Raw genomic sequence first — 18,852 nt, 5'->3', positions numbered from 1 at the left:
TGTTAAAGACACAGATTTCTGTAACGAACATATGGTGGAGGAATGTAACTTCCGTTGATTTTACGCGTTGGATAGTTGGGATGTGATTGCGCATGCGCGTTTGTTGTTGTCACCGGTGGTTATGGAGACGACATGGACGATCGAGCTGTCAACTGTGCGCTGCCGATGTCTGTGGTAAGAGACGCATCTACAGCCTGTCCCACACGACCAGGGCAAGAGCAGAAACAGATCCAAAGTGTGCCATGGCGTACGCACTCTGCCAGGGAGCGTTTGGGTCTTCTTTGGAGCCATAGAACAAAGGGCAGTTTGTCGTTTGCTAATGCCCCCGTTCATGTACAGATAGACGGACCTCTGTGTAGAATTCGCCCATGATATATCATGATTTGTTACAGCGAGGGGCTGGTTAGGGTTGTGCTTTACGTTAACCTAAGTTGTAGGTCTCCCGTTTAGGAAGAGAGAAAGACATCAAACTAAACCTCTCTATTATACACTATTATAGTCCACCTGTTGAACGATTCAGTGTTTCCCACAAGTTTATACTGAGACTATGGTGGCACAAGTGATTCATGTTTGAATCTTTTTTTATTCAGTACAACATATCGAGATAAATGGACTTTTAATAATACCTTTTAGGCTCTGCTAATAAAAAAATGAGTAAATACAGATATATATATAGTTACTTCTATATGTTTAAGACAATACTACAGGCATAAAGTATAGCTATATACTATATTTTTACCAGCACAGTCAATTTCTACTGAATGCACACGTTATAATTTTATATGACTTTATGTAGGCTACCACTGGGTATGCAATGATACATAGGTAGGTGAGTATTTAGTTAGTAGTTAGTTCACATCAATATGACTTTTTTTTTTAGGATAAACAATAACTCACTCATAGTCTCAAGTCAGTTCTTTATGGTTTTGTTAAAGGTGCATCATGTACCTTTTGTCGCGTAGGGTCTGACATCTACTTGCCCCCGTGTTATTGCTTTGGCTAGAATGCTCTACAGTATGTCATTATTCATTCATGGCGACAAGCAGGTGTCGCAGCCTGATGATATTGTGACAATCCATCGGAAATGTGCTAAAACTGGACTGTCAATGTTGTGATTGACGACATTCAAATAATGACATGACTAACATGACTTGATAAAAGTGCAGAAATATGACTGTATAGCCATATTTAGAGAGCGTACGCCATGTTTCATTTAGGATGTTACCTTTAGTAAACCCTTTTGTTAATAGTTTATATTCGTTTTTTAACAGATACTAATAGTCAACTGCGCATTGTAAATCTAGCACATATTCTATACTCAAGCCCTCACTTATTTAACAATGACAACTTTATATGGTAACTTGTATGTTTGTGACTACAGGGTCCAGACATTGACTTAACCCCAGTTTTTGAGGCTTCAGATCAGAAAGAGGCTCATTCTGCTTTTTGATTGAACAGTCATCTTGAGAACCAAAACACCAAATTGTAACATAAAAAATGAGACAGGTCCAGTGTTTTTGTAATGAAGAATAAATCAGCATTACAATTGTTATCAGTACAAACTATATTTGATTTGAAAACGTTTACCTTATATCTGGGGACACAGTTAGTTCAATTTTAAATCAAAATCTTACATACAGTTCCTTTGATGTATTTTTTGTTACCAAAGAAAATGAAAAAATAAACATTTTAAAGCTGCACTGTGTAACTTTTCTGGTGGGTGTATCTGTCTCCAGGCAGACAAGCATTTTTTGCAATATGCAAGTATGCAATATGCATATGCAAAAAAAAAAAAAGCCTGTAATTGAAAAAATACTGAATGGATAAATGTAATGCCATACTGTGGAACATTCCAGTTATATGCGAACTTGTATGTTTGTGACTACAGGGTCCAGGCATTGACTTAACCCCAGTTTGGACAGGGCTTCCATATATCTTACAACTTAAGTCAAGGGTTTAAAGGTTTAAGCTTTTTCAACATTTGTACCTTAGATACTGTCAGAGGAATGCCCAGGAAAATCGCATTCATCGTGGTGAACTCTTCCAGTCATGAGGAGAAATACAGCGCCCAGGAATTGAAGGTGCACGCACCCACAGCCAAAGGATGGAGGTCCAGCAGGTATACCCCTGCTTAATCAGCACATTGTCTTGTTTCACAATATATTTCCTCTATAATCAGAGCATTGTGATTACAACTTTCTTAGAGTTCTATTAGATATGCTTTATTATCTTCTGTTTTAATGTTAATTTTATGGTAATTATTTATGTTTTGATTTGTGTGATTTTAATGTCTTTCTTATTCTGTAAAGCACTTTGAATTACTTTGTGTACAAATTGTGCTATACAAATAAACTTGCCTTGCCTATTATCTAGTATTTCCAAACACGTAAGTGTAAGTGAACAATCTCAGAATTGCAATAGCAATATCAGCATTTCATTCATTCAATCAAAGCTATGCATAAACAAATATGCTGCAAGACAATTACTAGGAAAATTACTAAAGAAAATAAATTATTAAATATTAATATAAATACTATGTCACAGTGCTAACTGTGTCTCCCTTGTTCCTTGGACCACCCCAGGCTATGCTCATACCCCCAGACCCTCACGCTGGAGTTGGAGGAGAGGAGCCGTGTGAGGAAGCTGCAGCTGCTCGCTCATCAGTACATGATCCCCTCCAGGGTGGACTTCCACATTGGGGACAGTCTGCCCACCAGCAGCCCCCTGCACAAGCTTGGGTAAAGATCAGACCAGGGGTTCAACACATGCATGTGCAACCTCCTATGTACACACATGTGACAAGTAACAACAACCACCTCCCATGTACATGCATATACCACCACCTCCTATGTACACATGTGGGGTTGAAATATAAAAGGAGTAACGCCACCTGGTTTTTATGTTAAAAACAGACTAGGAATTGTTAAAATAAAGACAGGATTAAGAACAGAGCAGAGAAACTCTGAGAGGGGGAGAAACTCTGGATTCATATGTCATATGTAAATGCCACATGACTTTACCAGTTGTAGACTTGCTTATCTCAATGACACTGTGTATGCAGGTACGTGTCTCTGTCTGATAACCAGCAGACAGCGTTCAAAGCACGAGAGCTGAAGTCTGTGCATGTGGACTCCATCGGAACCCACCTGAGGATAACCCTGCACGAGAACCACGCGAACCCCCACAACCGCTACAACCAGGTATCCGCACAACCGCATCAAAACCAGGTATAACCAGGTACCCCCAAAACCACTACAACCTCTACAACCAGGCAACCCCCTACAGCCAATTACCACTACAACCGCTATGACCAGATACCACCAACCAGGTACACCCACAACCCTACAACCAGGTACCCCCACACACCTTACAACAAGGTACTTGTGACTCTGCTTTCACATCTGGGGCTATTGTAAAGGCTGTATTCTAAACAGTGTTACAATGGTGCTGCTGCTGCCTCTTGACCAGGACACTCTTGCTAAATAATAGAAAAATGTGAGCAAATTTTGTATGTATTTAGTCATTCCTGAGTTTTGTCTCCTATTGTCATAGAATCAATATGACAGGTGTCATTTTATAGAATTATTCTCATAAACTGAAAATTGTGTGTTTGTTAAGTTGGTTTTGTTGTGTTCTAGGTTGCTCTGGTTGCCATCAATGTTCTGGGAGACTCACTGGATGGGAACATCTTCAACACCATGGTAAGAGACATCAGCAGTTTAGAGCATGTTGTTTTGCTGCTCACCTGTAGAGGGAGTACTAACACTGAGTATGAGAGTCTTTGAGGCTTCAGATCAGAGAGCATTCTGCTTTCTGATTGGACAGTCATCTTGAGAACCAAAACACCAAATTGTAACTTAAAAAATGAGACATCAGGTCCAGTGTTTTTGTAATGAAGAATAAATCAGCATTACAATTGTTATCAGTACAAACTATATTTGATTTGAAAACGTTTACCTTATATCTGGGGACACAGTTAGTTCAATTTTAAATCAAAATCTTACATACAGTTCCTTTGATGTATTTTTTGTAACCAAAGAAAATGAAAAAAATAAACATTTTAAAGCTGTACTGTGTAACTTTTTTGGTGGGTGTATCTGTCTCCAGGCAGACAAGCATTTTTTGCAATATGCAAGTATGCAATATGCATATGCAAAAAAAAACCCAAAAAAAAACTGTAATTGAAAAAATACTGAATGGATAAATGTAATGCCATACTGTGGAACATTCCAGGCAAAGCAATAACATCTCCCTGTCTGTATGTGAGCAGTGTTGTCACTTACAGATCTGACCTGTAAGCTGGCATAGTGGTGCCACCTGCATGTCTACATAGAGACAGGTGAATAGACATGTTTATGTTTTATGTTAGGTTTAAAGCCATACCGTGGAATGTTCGAGTCAAAGCCACATCACCCCTATGGAGACAAGCAGATGGCTGACCTCCAGAAAAGTAGCATAGTGCCCTAATGTAGTCACAATACAAAAATTTCCAACTCAATTTCGACTCCATACTCAATACCTATTCTGAGACATATCACAATGATAGTGTGATTTTCAACATTAAATCCTAGTATTATTATTTTGTATTACCGTGTGGCCTTATATCCCCCATTCATGTAGATACCTGCTCAAATGAGTATTTAGTTTTCATACTAGTTTTAATATTGATTAGTTCCAGATTTTTTGGTACTTTTGACAACCCTATAGTACACCTCTTAAATAATAGATGGCTTTATGATTTATGGTGAGCTCAAATTGTGCTGTGATTTGTGTGTGATTAGTCTTGCAGTGCTGGTGTAGAGTATATGTGAGGAATGTGTGGCACAGTGGCTCCTCAGTGGCTCCTCAGTGGCTGTGTAAGGGGATCCACCACAGATGGACAACTCCTGGAGGAAGGTGCGCACAGATCAGCGCCTTGGCACCCATCTCCACCCAACAGGGGGGGCATTGTTGTTGCGCTAATCCCAACGTGAGCTCCTCCAGGCAAGGTCACGACTGGGGCTGTGGGCCACTGGCTCTGGAGGAAGTGCCCAGACCAGAGAGCGTGGACAAAAATGTACTTGAGTAAATCTACTGCTACTTTAAAAAGAGGTCTCAGAGTTGAAAGAACAGGTATACATGACATTCTGGTAATTTTACACAGAAGGGAGATTTAATCCATTTTCAGATTTTCATAAACAAATCAGTGGCTCACATGGTAGAATAGATGTCGGTGCATACTATTGTTGTGTCCTTGGGCAAGACATTTCACTTACCTTGCCTGATCTCAGAAGCTGAGTAAGTTTAGGCCTGGTTAGTACATTGATGGAAGACTGCTGGGAATGGCACCTGCTAGTGCATAATGCTGTTGTGTCCTTAGACAAGACACTTCACCTACTTGGCCTAATTATGAATATGGTCTGTGGGTGTTTGTGGTATTAGTTCAAATGTCCCCAGAGTGGTAGTTTTAGACCTTTTTGCCTATAAAATATTTGAAAACCAAACCTCAAGAAAGCAATTTAATTATCATACCCATCATGTGTGCATTTTTTTTATTTACCTTTTTTTTTTTTTTTTTTTTTTAACCAAAGTTTTCAATCCTGTACCAAAGTATGTGTGTGCATGGAGTTGTAAAATAAAAAATATTCCTATGAAGGGTTTTTATAGCTTATTTCACCACCCATCTGGATGGCCTGAAGAGTTGTAGACGATATTATTACCCACTGTTCTTCATGTGTCACTGTTACACCTGAGACCGCATGAAATGAAAAAACACCAAAGTTAGAGCACATTTCACAAAGTATTACAAGATTATGTCTGAATAAATAAGGAGTAATTGAACTGTAATAGAAATAGGCCATTGAACATGTCACTGATGTTGTTTTAGATTCATGTTACAGTGACCGTCTTTTACGGATCTAAGGCATATGGCCAAAAAACGTTGACATGGTATAAATGGCTGCTGGCTAGAGATGGTTATTGTCTGCCAATTCAAAGCGATTAAAGAAGATGTTGAACTCATTGGCTAAGTTCACATCCCCCTCAATGCCTCTCCCTCTGGTCGGCTTGTATCCTGTGATGGCTCTCATGCCGCTCCAGACTTCCCTGATGTTATTCTGCCGAAGTCTCCCCTCCAGCTTCCTCCCATGTCTCTGTTTGGCCTTTCTCAGCTTCACCTTCAGTTCCTTCTGAGCAGACCGTGCCTCCTCCTTGTTGCCAGCTCTGTAGGCCCTCCTCTTCGTGATTAATATGGCTTTAATGTCCTTGGTTATCCACGGCTTGTTGTTTGGGTAACATTTAACAGTTCTTGATGGGACTACTGAGTCCTCGCAGAAGTTGATGTAGCTGGTGATGCAGTCATTCAGGCCATCCAGGTCTTCTCCATGTGGCTGTGTTAGTACAGCCCAGTCTGTCACCTCAAAACAGCTCTGTAGCATCTCCATGCTCTCATCCGTCCATCTCCTCACAGACCTTGTTGTTGAAACTTGTTATTTTCAGCTAGGTTTTGACCATGCACCCTTTTAAAACTCCCAAATCTCAAACATTTTAAAAGATACAAGACTGAAATTTCACTCAGATAATATTTGGTATATAAACATGAATTGTGCCAGTTTGAAGAAAATCCATGAAGGTTCATTTTTATCCTGAAACTTGCAACTTTTCCGCAAAATGGGCTTAATTTGAAGCTTCAAGTTAAGCGCATTTTGTGGAAAAGTTACTCAACCCTGTTTTGTCTCAGAAAAGGGAAAACCCCTTTTCTGAGACAAAACAGTTGCATAATTGCCCAAGGTGTACACTAATGAAAAATAATAGTAAGAAAAAAAGTTGCAAAAATAATTATGGTGGAAGGACTATATTTCTGATTATTAAGTCAGTGGGACCGATGCTGCATATTGGCAACTCCACTTTTGTCACTCTACCCCAGGGCTGCTGTGGCTACTGGCTACAGTAGTAGCTTACTTCCACTGAATGTGGAGTAAATAATGCACAAAATTATAAAGTGACAGGAAAAGTGCCATAATGTAGACCCATTCATTTTATATAGCAGCAAAATAAAATATTAATTTTAGAACTGTTCATTTCCTGGCTCCTCTCATCGTAGGCCTTACCCAGATGGTCGACTCTTGTACAGGCGGGTCATATGTAACTCTTAGGATGACTATTTAACCCAGAAGGTTAAATAGTCATCCTATGATTATTGAAGCCCTCCTGATCATGTGGGATCAAGGGGTGATTGAAGCCTCCTGATCCCCCATGATCAAGAGGGCTTCAATCACCTTTCCTGGTGTTAGGTATGTTTTGGTTTTTTTCTTACATTTTTATATATTTTAATTTTTTTTTTATTTTGCCTTAATTTTACTAGGAAAAATATTAAGAACAAACTCTTATTTACTTGTCTTGATCCTGTCTTATTGATACTTTGTAGCTGATGTCATCAACATTCAGCTGTAGTCACTGCTCTGTCTAAAGCTGTTACTGATTTGACTTTAATCTAAGCTTTGTTTTAACACAATCTGACCCGAAAGAACTGACTTCATTGAAACTACAACAGGGGAGCTGATTTTGTACTGTCTCTCACACATAAAATTATATTCACACGCTAGCTAGCATTAGCTAACAGTTTTTCAGTAACTCTCAACTTTTTTGTTGAGAATCAAACCCCTAAACAAGAACATGAACACTCCTCTTGATCACAGGCTCCTGAAAATGTGCTATTTAAATCCATTTTGTGTTTTTCTTGAGTTTTCACACTCTTATTTGGCTGTGTTGCTTATGTGTGCATTGTGTCACCTGCTGAACAGTCCACCATAAGTACAATTTACAGTTAACTTCATATGAAACACAAAAACACAGTATATTGTTAAAATATGCTAAAAAACAACATTATAGTACTGAAGTAAAAAATAAGGGAGAGGAGTTCACGCAAAACAACTATTTATGCAGAAAAAAGTACTAGGAAACAATGTATTTATATAAAGAAAGATTGTACATGTGAATCATGAGGTAATTGTGCATTTTTCCATATTTAAATTTTGGTTGACTAAGACACCACTGATTAATCAAATAAGCAACTTAAGTCCTACAGCCATAGAGAGTGTATATAGGAGTGCAGCACTAAAATTGTCTTGGGTGGCATTTTTGTAACAATTAAAACATCACAGAACATAACGTCTGTGTATCTGTCACTTACAAGACCAAAAATATCAGTAAAAATAATATGATGTAACAACAACAGTGGTACACCTCTAGTACTGGAGTACATGTACCTGATTAGTAGTCCTCTGTGCGTTCTTCTGTGCTGCATGTGTACACAATGGTTCTCAGTGTATAGAGACAGGAGTATATGTGATTACAGCCCAGGTTCATCCAAAGGTAAGAAGCAGGCTCTGCTTACTCACAGCTCATGAACAGGACTTAAGAATCTGATTATGTCAGAGTGAATTATAGCAGAAGGAAGAAGGCCACACGCTGTATTAGCTCCAATAAACCGCTCTGCACTTTTCGGCAGGAAGCCTCTGAACTCATTTTTGTTATTGGGTCATTTTAGATCAATATTGCAGTGCTCAAAATGTAAAATAATGCTCTGTATCAGTGATTCTCAAACTTTTCACAACAAGTACCACCAAAGAAAAGATTTGGCTTTCTGAGTACCATCAGACCAGGTCTATAACATGATCCTAATCTAGGGCTAAACCAGGTCTAAAAGTGGACTACAACATCTTCACTGTAGTTTGCGGTAAACCCACAGACTAAAGAGCTACCACCTGAAGGAGTACATTAGAGGAGTTTTGGCCCAGTGTATTGCTGGAATTCCCAAGCGTGATGTCATGATTTCCAACCAGGAAGTAAAATTTGAAATCCAAAAAAAATGTCTAAACTGGTAATAGATTTTTAACAAAATCCTAAATATAATGATCTTAACTGTGTTTTAGTGAAGTGAGTAGTTCAACCTGTCATAGGCACCTTAATCTAGTTTGTACTTTTGGTCATCCTGGTCAGTTGTGGTTCCCTTGTATTGACGGGTGTGGGGTTGTCCATCTGTGTGCCCCCAGCCCAGTTGCGAGCAGCTGATGGAGCAGTACCTCGGCACCGGGCAGCGGGAGGGAGCCCTGGACACGACCTACACGGGGTGAGCCTGGGCCAATGAACCCCCTCTCTGGGTCTTGTGACCATAGCACTGTCCAACAACGCCATTTGGTCTGGAAGCAAACCAACAGAGCATCTCAGGTCACCCCATAACAAGAGCGCGCAGCTGGCACGTTTCGAAATGTGCTGTTTTTACCCCCAAAACTGTTGTACTGCAAGTTAGGTCCCAAGACTCTATTTAATAGTGTTGTTCATATTAATCCTCCTAATATGTTACCAATGAACAAAACTTTTTAAAGATGCACAGTGTAACTTCTCTGATGGGTCTGCTTGTCTCCAGTGAGATTTTATGTTTTCATTGAAATGTTCCACAGTGTAGCATTGAATCTTTATTGGTCAATAGGTGTTTTTATTGATCACTAATGCCTTGAAAAACATGTGTTCTACCATGAGTGGACTTGCCTCTCCTCAGATCAGGCCTGTAACTTGGCCTAATGTTGCCAGTTGCTTGTCTCCATGAAGATGGATAAGGTTGCCATTCCAGGTTAAGCAGCACTAACATCTCCATAGAGAGAAGTAGATTTGTCTCCAGAAAAAAACACATTGTGCACCTTTAAAACTTTTGAAGAAGATTATCTTTAATTTTGCAAGCATTTTTAGAACGAAGACCTTTGGATTTTTGCTCATTATTCACCATTATTCTGATAATAATATCCAGACACTAATAACAATCCATCTTAAATGTGTTAAAACATGCCTGTAAATGTCTTAGTTGAGGTATTTTGGACTATTAGGACTGACCGACCACCGCTGGCTTCCATTTGGCACATAACTAAATTTGGTCCAAATGGCACATTATACATTTATATTATTAATCATTATGAATAAATTCAACACATACATTCAACATTCAAACGATGAAATAAATAAACAAAAGAAATCTGATGGCAGACAAGATGATTAAAGTACGTATGATTCTATAATTTTGCCTTAATTTGGTGGGATAATACCTGTTGAAAAATATAAATTATCGTTGTACACCAATCAAGAAACAATTTGTAAAGAAAAGTTGAAAAATATTTTGGAAATGACAAGAAGTAGAGAGTTTTATTAGAGAGACTATATTGATGACATCACATTAGAGAATATCCTATCCAAATGGTTAGGCCCAGTTTACACAAGAAATACATTTTTTCAACAAAATAAAGGTGCTTTTAAAAAAAAAAATGTATTTGTGTGTACATTCAATTTTGGCCTAGTGTACAGCATGGTTGGATTTTGTTACTGTGATGTTCATTTTTAAGTATATTTTTTAAACCTAAAAATGGCCAAACTGGAGAACTGGGGAAAATGTAAAATTTGTAGCAAAATCTTAAGTATAATCATCTTAACTGTGTTTCAGTATATTGAGTCTAACCTGTCATAGGCACTTTAATAATAAGATTTTTGCTTTTGGGATTGAATCCTATTCACATGGCCTATTATCTCTACAATTGTTTATATAGATATGTGATGTGTGTGTGTGTGTATATATATATATCGTGTGTGTGTGTGTGTGTGTGTGTGTATATACATACAGTTTATTTATTTATTAAAAAAACTAAACATTATTGACTCATTTCCCCATTCCACGGCCAGTATTGACTATGTTTCTCCCCCCTAATCTCTCTGCCTCTCTCTGCAGGAAATGTGAGTCCTTCTGCCCCCTAGATGACCTAGCCTTTGACATGTACCAGGACCCTGAGGTGGCCCAGCTTATCCGTCTGCTGCACCAGAGGAAGCAGGAGATGGTGCACCATGAGAAGTTTGAGAAGGCCCGACTTCTGAAGCAGGCCCTGGCCGACCTGCACAAGGTGTGTGAGGAGCTGAGAGGAGCCTGAGGAAATGTGTGGAGCTGTGAGGAGATGAGAGAAGCTGAACCTAAAGGGCATTTAATGGAGATGAATGCAGTAAACACAGCTTCACAATGGGGATATGTGATGTTTGCCTTCCTGTGAATGAGCAGGGTTCCCATTCAGCTCTAGACCATTCAAATTCTCAAGCCTTAAAGGAAATGTATGTAGCCTGGGCTCTTAGAGTTTTAAAAAGGTTCTACAATCACAACTGAACTTTGGTTGCCATTGCCTTATCCTGCAGATAGATAGACATGTAAAAGTTTTTTCTCATTCTCAGTATATGGACAGGCCATGCCTCATGTGAAAGCTCAGAACCTCCAGAATTCAATCACTGAGCTGCAGAGACTGCACTGGCACTGATTAATGACTGGCTGCAGGTGCTGGGGTTTAGGTAGTCAGAGAGAGTTTTTTTTAGATTTAAAACAAATTGGATCTCAGCATTCAAACTGGCAACCCAAATGAGAGACTCATCCGAGGCTCATTCTGCTTTCTGGCCGAATAGTCATCTTGAGAACCACCACACCAAATTATAACATAAAGAACCTGTCCATCACGTCCAATGTTTTTGCAATTAAGAATAAATCAGAATTACATTTGTTATCAGTAAATACTATATTTGATTTGTTTTACCCTGTATCTGGGGACACAGTTAGGTTATGTTTATGGTATTTAAGACCAAACTTGTACTTACTGTTACTTTTAGTACTTGCCCTGGTTTCAATGTTGTTTGGCATTTACGTAAACTGGGTTTGGTTCTGTTCTACTGCTAGACTAGTCCTGATCTAGTCCAGGTTTAGTCTAGGTTTACTTCTAGTGTTGCTGCGGAGTGTCACTATTTGTGCAAGTCTGATCATTTGTGTTATTAGGCGCATGCATTTTAACAATATATTATATATCACTAACCTATAGAATGTGCGAAACCCAGAAATAATTTGTAAACAGCATTTTGCAGCAGAGGCAATCAATGACAGATCAACGCTGACACTGAGCAATTTGCTGGACCGGATATCAGCTGTTATCCTGGTTAAACATATAAAATTATGTAATTAGACTATTTACTTGTCATAGTCGACCCAGAAAGTCTCATAATGTTTGAACTTTTATTTATACAAAGTTGTTCTGTCATTACTTGAGAGATAAATAACAGCTACAGAAGACATTTGGATCAGGCTTATCATATATTACTTCTGTGAGGAAATAAATAAAAGCTGTTTTCAGTCTCTGGACTGGTATCGGATAATATCAGATATCAGATACTTAAAGTATAGGAGTTGGTACTGGAACTGAAAAAGCTGGATCAGTGCATCCCTAATTTAAAAGAATGCCTGTGCATCCATAGTCTCCGATCTCAGTCTAAACCAGTGTGAAACAGCGAGTTAGTCATGGGTCGATTGTGCTGACCTCCTGTGGACACTGTTTCCGTGCTCAGCATCAATTGTTAATACAGATGTAGGAAATGTGTACAGGTCATGGCCATCTCCATAGCAACAGTTAGTCAGCGTTGCTTCACCTGTCGTTGTGCATGACCTCATTTACGATAAGGCGCCTGCACTGCTCAGCATGCCACAGTAAATGTTGTTCATTATTTAGGAATCAATTGTCAGTAGTCTTTAGATATTCTATTCAAGAGGTCGTAATAACACTGGCCGAGTTTCTGTAAATATACTCATAATGTCATAAAGCCAAGTTTTGTTAAAAAAAAAACAAGAAAAAAAAACCAAAAACGTTAAGAACACAAAAATGTGTACAATGGTTCAGTTCCTAGTACTTTTGTTCGCAAGCAAGTCCTGTGCTGGTCCAATTCTTCCACTGAGTTAGGCCTGTCTGTGTGCAGTTTGCATGTTCTCCTGATGTTTGTGTGCATTTATTGTGTTATTGGACCAAAGTCACAAAATTATACTGTTTTCAAATTAAAGAAGGGTCATTATTTTTCCCTCATCAAAAAAGTGGTTTTAGATGTCATCCATTTATGCTTGAATAGTTTAGCAACCTCTTTTGGGCCCTTTTCAAACCCTCCTTATGGTTAGCTCTTAGATTCCATAGTCACCCATGCTCTCCATATGTCTCCATATAAAAAAGCAAGACACAAAACTGAACAAAGCAACTTGACAAACCTGATGTGCTGTTTTAGACCCATGTGCAATGTTCCGTAGTTTCATTAGCGGAATGCATGCTAATTGTGTTGTGATAGCACTCCTCCTTTCCCATATAAATTCTTATAATCTAAATAAAATCTTTAGTTGACTAAATTTTGGTCAACTAAAACACGGTCAACCAATTAATCAACTAAAGGTCTACAGCTTTAACATTGGAACAAGTATTTGAGTCGATACAATTACCCGTGGTATGACAGATGGATTTGTTGTGTTCAGGTGGGGGAGCGTCTGGCCTGGTTGGAGGTAGAGAAGCGCTGTGCTCTGGAAAAGGAGGACTACGAGCAGGCTGAGCACAAGAGGCAGCACATGGAGCACTACCGCAGCACCATGTACCGCCAACTGGAGGTGCACCAGCTGCTAGAACCTACACTGGTGAGGGGTGCACCATGTGAACACTGGGAACTAGGCCTGTCACGATAAATACTATCGACTAATCGTTCAATACTACAAGTATACCATGGGACAATAATTTGGAAGGGGGGGGGGTCAGTATTTATCATGTGTACCTTTTCTTTTTATTAGCGGGAAAATTTTGGCTCTTATTCTGTTCTACGATAAGATTTAAGCTGTAGAGGGTAGAATTATGAGCTTCTATGACTCATGATTATAGGTACAATATTTTACATTTAGAATAGTTTTTGGGGGATCATTTTGCTTTATAGCTGGGTTTCAGACCTATATTAAAAGCCAAAATCTGTCAACTGGACAAAAAAGTTGTAGGAGTGACGACGTTTTGCTGCTCATCCAAGCCGCTTCTTCAGTTCTGGTCAGATTACTGGTGGACACAGCCTGTCTAAAGGGAGGAGCTAACTACACTAAAACTGGAAACAGTTATTGTTTACAGTTTCTGTTTGTAGGCTAGGTCTATTGAGCTACACTAAGTGTGTCATAATTAGCATATTCATACACTCTCAGTGGGTGCTTACACACCTATTAGCATCCTAGCTAGCTCTATTGTTCTTTGTTTCCTTCATTTGCCTTGGGTCTGATGACAGGGTTATAGATGGGGGCAAGATGATGTCTAAGGCCCTCATTCTTGTTCAAGGAAGGATTGTTCAAGGATAGATATAAGGCAGTGTGAGGCTCATTCTAATTTCTGGCTGAATAATCATCTTGACAACCAAAACACCAAATTATACTGCCTGGCCAAAAAAAAGTCGCCACCAAAAAAACGGTCACAAACTCTAATATTTGGTTGGACCGCCTTTAGATTTGATTACAGCACACATTCACTGTGGCATTGTTTCAATAAGCTTCTGCAATGTCACAAGATTTATTTCCATCCAGTGTTGTATAAATTTTTCACCAGAATCTTGCATTGATGATGTTAGAGTCTGACGCTGCACAAAGCCTTCTCCAGCACATCCCAAAAATTCTCCATGGGGTTAAGGTCTGGACTCTGTGGTGGACAATCCATGTGTGAAAATGATGTCTCTCTCTTTCACAATCTGAGCCTGATGAATCCTGGCGTTGTCTTCTTGGAATATGCCCGTGCCATCAGGGAAGAAAAAATTCACTGATGGAATAACCTGGTCATTCAGTATATTCAGGTGTCAGCTGACCTCGTTCTTTGAGCACAGACTGTTGCTGAACCTAGACCTGACCAAGTGGAGGAGGCTCGTCCCTATTTGCTTAGTTAAATCCAGGTGGCGACTTTTTTTTTGGCCAGGCAGTGTATAACATAAACAACCTGCCCATCATGTTTAATGTTTTTGCAATTAAGAATAAATTACAATTACATTAGTTATCAGTTAAAGTTATATTTGATTAGTTTTACCCTTTATCTGGGGACACAGCTAGGTATGTTTATGGTATTTAAAACCAAACTTGTACTTACTGTTCCTTTTAGTACTTGCCCTGGTTTTTTGGCGGTTATGTAAACTGGGTTTGGTCCTGTTCTACTGCTAGACTAGTCCAGGTTTAGTCTAGTTTTACTCCTAATGTTGCTGTGGTGTGTCACGGTTTGTGCAAGTCTGATCATTTGTGTTATTAGCCTTCTTCACTTCTGGTCTATAATCTGACCAGAACTGAAAAAACAGCTTGGATGAGCAGCAAAACTTCTTCATTCCTAATTTGAGTTGTCATAATAATCAAATTCCAAAGATTGTAATTATTTTTATTTATTGATACTTTGCAGCTGAAGGCATCAACATTCCCCTGGGGGTGTGATGTTAATTGAAGGCACTACTCTGTCAGAAACTTTATCAAACTTTAATCTGAACTTTATATTAACTCAGTCTGACCAGAAAGAACTGACTTAGTTGGAACTACAAGAGATGACATGATTTATGCTGTTGAACTAGTCTCTCGCGCATAAAATTACAGTCTGTTTTTCAGTTAGTCACACTTTTAAACAGGACCGTGGATGCTTATATTGATTACAGACTCCTGAAAATATGTTGTTTAAATCCATTTTGTGTTTTTTCTTGAGTCCTAAAAGTTTTTTGACAGAGTTTGCTACTGTGTGCATTGTGTCTCCATAGTAACTGCAGAACATTCCACCTTAGAGATACATTTAGAACACCCCCAGCGTGATGTCTCTGTAAAGTATCACTAATACAATGTTCACTGCAAGGAACCAAGGCTTCCCTCAAAAGTGAATGCTTCTGGAGTTGTTTACAATGTGCAGTCTGAACTAGGGCAAGCAAGATTAATCGCAATTGAATCAAAATGGCAATTTGAATGAACGCAATTAGCAAATTACAAAGGCAGCAGTCTTTACCATAGTACCATAATTTCCTATACAAACAACCAAATCTCCTGTCTTATCCTGCATAAAAACTGCTTAGCCTATAATTTAGATCTGTACTTACATTTTCTGAAATGTGATTCTTGTATTAGTTTGTCAGTTCATATTTCACTTTTTTGTCAACTCCTCTAGACATGTTTAAAATGTGAACTTTGAACAAAATCCTGTTATAAAAACATAAATCTCTAATCTAATCGCAATCACAATGCTTGAAAAAAACGCAATTAGACATTTTTAGGGATGCACCGATATCCTGGTTGGACCTCTTATGGTGTTAATATACCCCCCCCCCCCCCCCCCCCATATATATATATATATATATATATATATATATATATATATATATATATATATATATATATATATATATATATATATATATATATGATTTTGACATAAAATGTCTCATAATGCTGCTCTGTAGTTATTTCAAGAATAAATTCCAGTTACGTAACGCAGTTGGATCTCTTGTGTAATAAGTTAATTGTGTTTTAAGGAAATGCCATTTTCCATCCCTATACTGGTAACGGTTAATATTGGATATCAGTAGATACTTACAGTCAACATATCGGTATCACAACTGAAAAAATTGGATTGGTGCATTCCTAGATAGAATAGGACCCAAACTGCTCAGCCCTTGTTCTTGGTGAGGCGCAAGACTAAATTATTTGGTTCCTCAGTTTGATGCTGTTTCCTCTTGTTGTGTGCTGTCTCAGGTCTCCGCCTCAGTGTCCGAGTGCTCTCCCTGCACCCTGCCTTCTCCAGACCTGTCTCCTGACCATACCAAGCCCACTCTGTCCACAGACTCTGAGCGGAAGAGCAGGACATCTAACCCACAACCCCACCTGAGCCCTGAGGTCCTTACACAGAGCAACCCAGCCAGCAGGCCAAGCTCCCCCAATGTAATGCTCCACTTAGAACTTTCTCATTGTTGTTTGAAATCGAGTTATTACCTCTACTGGTTGGAACCTGCCATATATTTTATGTTTAATTTTAGATTCTTGTGCCTATATTATGCAAAACTGACGCATGTGAGCTTTAAGCCATGTCATAATGCTATTGACTCAAAAACATACCTGGAGTTGTTTTGTTTCATTCACACATGTTTGAGTAATCCTGGATTATTAGACCGTCTACATCCCCAAACCTCAAAATGCTTAGTTTTGCCTTTTGATGTCATTTAGTGGTAGTTTTAAGGTAAACAGCTATTTCTGGACTCAATTTAACCATTTTACTCTACGATACACTAGAATAACGTTAAATTGTTTCTTTTATTTTGGAATATTTTTACTTTACCGAGATTGTCAATAGAAAGTCAATAAAAGTCAATATCTGCAGGTGCACCAAGGAGTGAAACAGTTTCAATGAGAGTAAAAGAATAGCTGTAACTTAGGCAAATCCAGGACTGAAATGATAAAAATGGTTAGTGAAAGTCCTATATTCCTATACTATCACTGAATGACATTGCAAGGAAGAACAGAGCGTTTTCAGTTTGAGAGAAGAACGGAGCCTAAATATGCAGGATTTGTGTGTTAAACATGTGTGAATGAAACAAAACACAAGTCCAGGTCTGTTTATGATGAGGAATTATAGCCTAGATTTAAAATAGTGCAATATAGGCCCTTGTTTTTTTTAAAACAAATATTTATTTCAAATGTAATTGCTCCTAGTGTAGGTAAAAAGTAAAGCAGGATTCCATTGGATGCAAGATACATGACTCACAATACAGAGCTAAAGATGCTGTACCAAATTTTTACTGTGTTATAAACAGAACTAGATCATTTTAAACAATTTGCAGTGGTCCAGAGTTATTCCTCACTTACCTTATGCATTCTGAATATCCTAAGTATTTACCACAATGAGCTCTTTTCACAACTTTCAGACACCAGTGCAGAGTTTTTCATTGCGTTTTGCAGTAAAGCAACTAGCATGCTAACATGCACTTCCTGATTATTGAACAATAAAACGCTTTATAATTAGATTCAGACAGCAAGCAATAGACATATTTTGACCTCGTATACAGAGAAACATAGTGAATCAGTTGAAGTAGTAGTGGATGTATTGTTGAGCTTCCACATGCAGCTCTGGAGCAGGGTTGGAGCATGAATGGCCTGTTCTGGGGTCTCTCTCTCCCACACTCTGAGAGCATTTTTCTGGCCTGTGTCGCGTGCAGCTCTCCTTCCTCCTGGAGTCCTCCCCTTCTGCTGGAGCCACTCTACTCTCAGGTTTCCCTCTTTAATTAAAGTGGGCCACAGTTGGCTGAATCCGGCGGGTGCCAGCCTGTCATGCCCAGACACCCGTCTGAGCTGCTCACAGCACAGGGGCAGTGCCAGGGATCATGCAGCACAGGGGCAGTGCCGTGTGATTGTGTCTAAACCAGAGACACAATCACTTTTTAAATAATTATAGACCCATTGTGCTTGAAGCCTTTGTTCTGGTCTTTTAAATATGTAAAGCACCTTTATTATGCAACAAATCTTTTTACTATATGATGCCCGCTCATCTTTTCAAAGTCCTTCTCTTTTACTGTGCCCTGTGCTGGTGTTTTTATATTCAAATGACCTCTTCTGCTATGCCGCATTTCAAGTGTTGTCACGACGCTTCAGACGTCCGATGTCAGAGTTGAAAAATCTGAACATTTGGCTGAATTCATTGCGAGGCAATGAGTTTCAAGCATCCGCCCTCAAATGTAAAGGCTCCAACAAGAAGCTTTTGGCTCGATTTTGACGCAGTGGTCTGAGCGCAACATAAGACTTTGTTCTCTGTGTGTCAAAGCCCCTTTATTCAGTGTTTGAACCATGAATGAGGAACATGGTTCAGGTGAAACTGTCCGCTCACTGTTCGCTCCCTCCAGTGTTGCATCCATAACAGAGAAACAACTGTCTGTGATAGACCCAAGCAGGTGCTTCTACATGCTTCTCTCCCTCTTTTTTGTTTGCACTAGGCTAGTAGGAAATTTGTGTTTATTTGAGTGGTGACAAATCAT

The 18,852-nt window shown here is 39.0% G+C and overlaps 1 protein-coding gene across 2 annotated transcripts in view; it reads left to right on the top strand.

Moving 5' to 3' along the window:
• The first annotated feature begins 119 nt into the window (after positions 1–119).
• The window catches only part of cep104 (centrosomal protein 104), a 52,302-nt gene continuing 33,569 nt past the window's right edge, over positions 120–18,852 (top strand). The window contains exons 1-9 of one of the 2 annotated variants that reach the window (XM_033969843.2): positions 120–174; positions 1,993–2,119; positions 2,583–2,738; positions 3,062–3,200; positions 3,639–3,701; positions 9,033–9,109; positions 10,751–10,919; positions 13,334–13,489; positions 16,583–16,768. In XM_033969843.2, the coding sequence (XP_033825734.1) occupies positions 2,007–2,119; positions 2,583–2,738; positions 3,062–3,200; positions 3,639–3,701; positions 9,033–9,109; positions 10,751–10,919; positions 13,334–13,489; positions 16,583–16,768 (1,059 nt within the window). In that variant the 5' untranslated portion in view covers positions 120–174; positions 1,993–2,006. Of the gene's footprint in view, positions 175–1,992; positions 2,120–2,582; positions 2,739–3,061; positions 3,201–3,638; positions 3,702–9,032; positions 9,110–10,750; positions 10,920–13,333; positions 13,490–16,582; positions 16,769–18,852 lie in introns of those variants that run through there. The other variant, XM_055223181.1, reaches the window with a different exon arrangement.

Source organism: Periophthalmus magnuspinnatus, chromosome 7, assembly GCF_009829125.3.
Source record: "Periophthalmus magnuspinnatus isolate fPerMag1 chromosome 7, fPerMag1.2.pri, whole genome shotgun sequence".
Taxonomy (NCBI): domain Eukaryota; kingdom Metazoa; phylum Chordata; class Actinopteri; order Gobiiformes; family Gobiidae; genus Periophthalmus; species Periophthalmus magnuspinnatus.
This window is presented reverse-complemented; position numbering and strand designations above follow the sequence as displayed.